The sequence below is a fragment of the Plutella xylostella genome, chromosome 12, assembly GCF_932276165.1.
Source record: "Plutella xylostella chromosome 12, ilPluXylo3.1, whole genome shotgun sequence".
NCBI lineage: Eukaryota > Metazoa > Arthropoda > Insecta > Lepidoptera > Plutellidae > Plutella > Plutella xylostella.
The window spans coordinates 591,009-598,574 of NC_063992.1; the positions used below are offsets into that span (position 1 = coordinate 591,009).

The following is a 7,566-nucleotide window of genomic DNA, read 5'->3' on the forward strand; positions in this document are numbered from 1 at the left end:
TTTGAGGCCGGCTTGCGTGACTTCCTATTTAAAGATATTTTAATTTTAGTTAGCTAAACGCATTTATCTCAATAAACGTATTTATACTAAACACAATTTGTATTGTCTTGCACGGCTCATTTGAAGTTGTAATTTAGCTAAACGTATTTAGCATGTGTTACGTTTCATTCTATGCATATTTTCATCTAAACTTTTAAGTTTTTAAATGTTTACGGCTAGAAAAATGCGTGAACAGAAACAAATGCCGTCAAAATTTTACTGACACTGTCACTAAGTGACACTTGACACTACACAAACAATAACAATGCCATGATCTGTACAACATAAGAATTGAATTGAATTCTCCCTCTTCTGCAACTCCTCTGTCCTCTCCATATCCCCTCTAGTTCTGTTCTCCTATGAAAGCGTTGCGTTAGCATACCTACAGATGTTGGAATTTCATTTCAGTTTGTGATAAAACTCAAAGTAAGTATGAGTGGAAAAAGTGGCTCACCAATATCAAGCAATACCATGAATGAAGGAAAACATCGCGAGGAAACCTACATATCTAGATTAAGCACATCTTGATATGTGAACACACCAACCCTCAGTGGACCAGCGTGGTGGGAAATGGTCCAGTAATGGTACTAGGTATAGGTACGACATGCTTCAATGCCGCCGTTTTTGACAGATACAATGCCACTAAACGTATTTAGCGGCGCTAAACAGCCAATTTTGGGGATTTAACTTTGACACTTCGATAAACGTATTTAAGAACAAAATTTTTGCTATGCAAGACGTTAATTGCATATAACAACTTAAATGTGTTTATTTTACCCTTAAACACAATTATCATACGTTACGCAAGCCGCCCTAGATTAGAATATCTGAAATTCAGTATCATAGTCAAGACTGGTCTCTCAAAATCGTAATTTAAAAGACTTCATAGCGCCATCGTAAGGATATAGAAGCAAACAGGAATCGATAGTAAAATTGCCTTAAAGATGATACCTAGGTGAAAATGTGTTTTTTCTCGATCGAGCTACCAATCATGCTTGTAGCTCAATCATTTGGTGAAGAGCGTGATACTGAATTTCAATTCCATAACATGTTTTAGACATAGAAAATCATTCCATTGTTGATATTGTAGGAGACGTTGTTGCTTAGGAATTAAGACTGAAATAAACAAATTAATAATTTAACACCTCTTTTATTAGTTACTCACCAGTTAAAACTACCTTAGAAATAAAACTAAATATAAATTGCTTATAAATATCCTATGTAAAAGTAAGTTTAGAAAAAAGATATTTAATAATACCTACCTTCCTGATCCGCTATGAACACAACTATTTTCTTTACTGAATACTGAGTCCTAAGATAGCTAAGTGTTCAGCAGCCGTGTCTGGCCGGCACCAGCGACCACACCACGGCCTCGGGGATTGACTTCGGGTTGTACAGCCATGAGCGCGCCGCTCCCAGCATCCTGGGTATGAGACTTTAGTAAATTACGTGAACTTTTGGAGGCGAGCTTTGGACCACCAATCAATCATTCATTAGGCTGGGCCGTCATTACTATCCACTTCAGTCCACCGTTATATTTTAAGGCTAGTCCCTAGCTTTCACCAATAGTCCATTCGTATATAATCAAAGCAGACGCTCATTGGATCTTACCAGATATAGGACATAGACCACAAGCCCATTACCACCAAATGGTTACATATGCTGCTTGGGTCATCAGCTCTTACTGATTATCAGCATCCCATCAAATCAACACTCCATCGTTACCTTCTAAGACGCCAAGACCACCAGACCTTTTTTTTTTTTTTTCAAATTCAAATGGTTTAATCGACGTAAAATTTTTCAATTATTTGTCGATAGTCATCTACCACCATTTCACAAAGGCCCCGTCATTGAGAAGGAAAGAAATGGCGAAAGAAACTCCTCGAGCATCTTTTCAACTTTTTCCTTATAATCTATTACAATTTTTACTTATATCTAGTGCCTACAATTTTACTTAAGTACCTATATCCATTTAATTTTTTCAATAGCCTTAGCTGAGGTGGACAAGACCACGCGTTTTTGTCGTTTAAATAATCATTTATACTATAGTAAGCTTTACTACATAATCTTTACTTTGCCCACACTTTACTAGGACCACCACACCAGCCAGTCTTACCTGTAGAAAGGCTTGGGCCATCATTTCTTCCCAGTCCATCGTTATCTTCTAGGCACTACGACCACTAGCTTATGCTATATTAGTAGCACCAGTCCTTACCTGACGAGCAGCCTGGGCCACCAGTCCAGCCGCTCTCTAGTAGCAGCCAGCTCGGCGCGCAGCCGCGCCAGCTCCCCCTGCAGCTGCAGCAGCAGACTCTTCAGCGCACTAGTCATGCGCAGATTTATAGACCATCCTTACCTTATGACAGGATTGAACATACCACTAGTCTATCTTTATTCAATGAATGGCGACGCTTGAACTTTACCCGTTGAACAGTATATATGGGCAGATTTCATTGTGACACGCAGGGCTGGCCTTATATACCAATTGAGAGGATTGGGTCCAGTCCATCTTCACTAGATATCCGGCTAGAACCACGGCACCAGTCAACCTTACCTAATCAAAGGCTTGGACCCGTCAGTCTCACCTAATACGTCGTATGGTCACTAGAGGATCCTTACCTGACGAGCGGCCTGGGCCACCAGTCCAGCCGCTCTCTAGTAGCATCCAGCTCGGCGCCCAGCCGCGCCAGCTCCCCCTGCAGCTGCAGCAGCAGACTCTTCAGCGCGCGGGTCTCGTCCGCGGCCGTCGTCATGCGCAGGTTGAGGAGAGCGCACTCGCGGGACGAACGCTCGCGGGCTCTGCGGGGTGAGGGACTGATAAGAACAAAGATGTCTATAGACCAGGGCAGGAAATGCAGTGAAAGGTGAAGAAGATGTGTAAGTAAGTACTAAGGTCTTAGATAGGTAGCTGGTAGTGGCTCGATGAGGAAATCCGAGGACAGAGTGTTGTGGCGATCATTGCTGGTCACAGTCTATAATATGTACATTATGGGCTTTCGTTTTGATCTTTCTGTACATATCTTGGTTAATTTCTTAGAAATAGGTATTCTGGACCACTTAACAGAAGTCAGACACAAATATTTGAGTGGAAATATAGGTGGTCATCTAACTAGCTGAAAGCCAGCGCTATGGTGTGGTTTAGCATACCTGCCATAGCATCAAGCTGAGCTAGAACCCATTTCGGCACCGATAAGCAACATTCATGCTCATTTTTTATGAGAAAGAAAATATTTATTTGACACAATGAACAACAAAAACAGAAAAAAAGAATACAACAAAAAATAACAATACCTACTTACAGGATTTAGTTTTAAATTTTTTTAAGCTTTTCCTGTAAATGTAGGTATGTGTTGTTTTTGTGTGTTTGAAATAAACAATTTTTCTTTCTAATTTTCTTAACTGCTCTAACCCAACACTCACTCAATCTCGGCCTTCAGCCTCTCCTCTCTATCATCCAAAGCGCTCTGCCGCTCCTCTGCCTCGCGCCTCAGCGCCGCCGCCTCCGCCTCGGCCGCGGCCAGCAGAGCCTCGTGCTGAGACAACGCGCCTTCTAGCAGCGACAGCTGTGGGCGGGATGGGGGTTAGACGAGGGTAGGTGATGGAGGATGTCCGATTCAAGTGCTTGAAATGTGTGCATGATCTGCAAGATTTTATCTTGTTAGCTTGGATTTATACATATATTGAGTATTATACCTAACAAACAGCGGAAATGTCCAAAAAATTTAAAAGGCATTCTGGGGTTCTGGGAGACGGAAATTGATTAGGTAGTTATATGTGGGTAATTATACGGATGAGAATGGGATAAAATGATTCGGAAAACGCATAGCATGTTCCCAAACGTCTACTTCATACCCTGGAATAAGCATGGTCGCGCTGCTGCCTGGCCTCGGCGGCGGCGGCGCGCTCCTGCGCCAGCGCGCGCTCGCCGCCCGCCGCCGCCGCGCGAGCCAGCTCCAGCTCGTTGCGGCAGTTGTGCCAACCTGACCACATGGGAGAGGATTGCTACATTATTAGGAGTCCCGTATGACAAGCTAATGTGATGCCAATCTGACCACATGGAAGAAACATGCTCCATATAAGGAGTATCCCGTATGACAAGCTATTGTGGTGTGGATATTAAATGCTGTGCCTACTGGAATTGATATTATTTAAGTGATGTTGTCCAATGATATTTAGCTACCATAGTAGTTTAAAGACCTACCAGTTAAAATTTGATGATGTATAAAATAAAAGCAAGTAAATTACGGGATACTCACCAATACTCATTTCAGAGGCGCGGTCCTCCGCCGCGCAAACATCTCCTTCTAGAGCCAATTTTTCCTGCAACAAATTCAATGATGATCAAACATTACGTACACTGAATACCTACCTTCCCTCTTTTATTACAAAAGCTAGTTGTAGGACCTGTATTTGCGTTTGCGAGTGATAATGATAAGTGTGTTTTCTATAGCAACACCCTCGTCAACGGAAATGGCTAATTATGCAAATTGCATGAGAATACCTAATTGGAAGAGGGGACGACCTGACTGGTGCACTAAAATATGAACCCTAACCTAGGTTACGTAACCTAGTTACCGGTGTGGTAAGTACTAACTACCCCACCTATACGTACATTTGATAAGTTGGAATAGATATGCCATAATAATATCACCTAAGCTTTTGGGTCGACTATTAGGTACGGTCAGCTGCATAAATAAGTTGTTAGGTATACACTTCTGTACCTTGTCAAACTGACGAACCGTCGATGCTTCAATGAATGGATAGGCGGTTTGTTAGATTGACAAGGTTCAAAAGTGTATAGCTACTTATGCAGCTGACTGGACCTAGCTATAATACCTACCATCATAAATCGCGGTCGGAAAAACTTAGTGTTGGACGTCCTCTAGACCTAAACAGATTAGATTAGACAGATATTTGCATGTGGAAGAACGAGGACTGAGTGTTGTATCCCTTCTTCGACCAAAAGTAAGTGACTTCTCGAAAACTACTCTTGTGAATATGTGCACTCGGCTAATAACCTCCGACCATGCTCTATTTTCTTACAAAGAAGAGCTAAGACGAAGCATAGGTACTTACAGTCTTCGTGTACCTAAACGCGCATTCCCAAAGTCTGTAAACCCATGGAATCCCTCCCCCATCTATATCAGCAATGTCATCTGTAAGTGGTAACTCTCGACGAAGCATACTGTTGTCGTGTACGACTGTACGGTCAGCTGCATAAGTAGCTGTACAGTTTTGTACCTTGTCAAACTACCTACCTACATAAACAAACCGTCAATGTTTGAATAGGCAGTTTGTGAGTTTGACAAGCTACAAAAGTGTACAGCTACTTATGCAGCTGACTGTACCTAAACACCGCAATTCCTAAGCCCACAACCCTCCCCACTCACCCGCTGCAGCAGCAGTCTCTCAGCCTCCTTCTCCGCCAGCAGCTGCTTGAGCCGCTGCAGCTCGTGCAGCGCGCGCCGCAGCTTGCCGCAGTCCGAGTCGAGCAGCGCGCGCAGCGTGTGCACCTGCCGACGGAGGCGCTCCGAGCCCGACACCTGGATGAGAAGTAGGGCTTTAATATTGGGCTCATTAGAAGGCGTCCGCTGAGATGCTGGACTAGCTTAGTAGGTATATACTAACTACAGCTTGCTTGTTTCTAAGTTATTCTACTGTAGACAGCTGGATAGTAACTTAACCGGTAAGTGGGCTCTCAAGAAGTATTTTGCAGCTCTAAGATGCTGGGCCAGTTAGGTAAATTATATACTGGATTCACAGACCAAGTAGTTACGAAGTTGTTCTGATTTAGACAGCTGAATAGTGGCTAGCATGTTGGAGAGACCTTCGCCCTTCGCAAAGCCACGATATCCGATATTTTTAGTGCAGAAGCAGTCAAAAGGTTTTTCAGCGTCATAAAGCGACGTCCATTCCAGAATCATTAAGGCCCGGGTCTCCTATTTACTCCGTAGGTCGCGTCAAGTGTCACCGCCGTAGGCCACGTCACGAAACTCATAACATCTACGCGCCAACGTCGGCGTGTGAGGGAGACCGCGACAGTACATTTCTATAGTGAGCATTGTGACGCGGCCTACGGCGTGACGCTGGACGCGAACTACGGCGTAAATAGGAGACCAAGGCCTAACTCTCAAGTTGTCCAGCACCGACCTGGCACTCAAGCGTCTTCTTCAAGCACTGCACCTCCCGGCGCCGGCGCCGCCACGCCGCCGCCAGCATGAAGCGGCCGATGCGCGCCGCCGCCGCGCGCTCCACGCTGGAGCCCAGGGGGGAGCGGACAGTCTCGAGATGATCGCTTCTGCAGAGGAGGATGCTTGGATTAATATGATGACAACAGGTAGTCGCCAATAAAAACCGATATCTTTCACTTTGTAAGCCATCATTGTTTGCCACGAATAACGTAGTTACCGTCGCGACAGTGGTGGACATTATAAGATTGCCAATGGCTGCCACGGCGTTGTAGGGAGGTAATACGAGTAGATAAAGAAAGAAAAAACTCAATGAGATTCTTCGTACAAATCTGTTAACCATTCCACCTCACCTGTCCATCTTAATCTTCTTCCCTGGCGTGAGGTCCTCCATAGACACGGCCTTGGGTCCGATGGGGCGGCGCGGGGGCGTGCTCTGCAGCCGACACTCGTCCAGACACGTCTTGATGCGCTGGAGGCTGGCCGCCGGGCCGCGCCGGGACGCCGTGAACTTGTTCACTGGAGCAGATAGCAGCTGCTTCTTGGGGTGGGCTGGCTGCACGCGACTGTGGGAGGGGAGTTTAGCATAGTGGCTAGATGACAAAATTATCGACTGATATAACGTGATACGCCGGCAGCCAGTTCTTCAGCATCTAGACTTAGAACCCTGCATGACAACCAGGATTGATGTGACTCCATTTTACTAGGTGCTAGGGAATCCTCTATGCTTCTACTCTAGTATGGAATTGATAGATCAGCAGTACCAGCAACCTAATAGTTATGTCGGTAAGTAGTTATACGCCCTGAATATACCTAGCTCTAATACCTAGGTAGAGTGTTGTGGTGCTTCTTGGGTGAGGCCTATCTCTATCTGCAAACGATTGTCGGCGGCCGATGATGACTCTAGGCCCTACGACTTACTTCGGTGGCGTGTACTGCAGGGTGTACCTCTCCCTGCTCAGTTCCCTCTCGGAGATGTCCCCCCCGCCGGCGCGAGACAACGGCGAGTCACCCTGCGACCCCTTGTTCATTTCTAGCATAATATTCTAATTAGTGTAAAATGTTGTTAAAAACTTTGCTTTTTGGCGATGTGGGTTTTGATTTTGTTTGTTGATTATGAAATTGACAGCCAATTCGACATTAGAAAACAAAAGTTGTTGATGGTCATTGATGGCATTCGACCTTATTGCAACAATGCGAACGCGGTCTAAAAGTTTAGACATAAGCTAAACATGACCTAAAAGTTTTTAGACCTTGCCATGCCTTAACATAAGTAGTTTTTTCCTCCTCTACCATTACCTTTATGAATATCTGAAAATAGACGACATCAGACTATTCT

General features: G+C 44.6%; 1 protein-coding gene across 1 annotated transcript; it reads right to left on the reverse strand.

Annotated features, from left to right (window-relative positions):
• Positions 1-1,173: 1,173 nt before the first annotated feature.
• Positions 1,174-7,342, reverse strand: LOC105390783 (rootletin). Its single transcript, XM_048624413.1, has 9 exons — positions 7,149-7,342; positions 6,581-6,793; positions 6,190-6,337; positions 5,430-5,582; positions 4,296-4,359; positions 3,892-4,019; positions 3,460-3,602; positions 2,659-2,838; positions 1,174-1,462 (listed from the first exon to the last, which is right to left on the reverse strand). The coding sequence occupies exons 1-9, from the start codon at positions 7,265-7,267 to the stop codon at positions 1,369-1,371; spliced, it is 1,242 nt and encodes a 413-aa protein (XP_048480370.1). The 5' UTR covers positions 7,268-7,342; the 3' UTR covers positions 1,174-1,368.
• Positions 7,343-7,566: the final 224 nt, after the last annotated feature.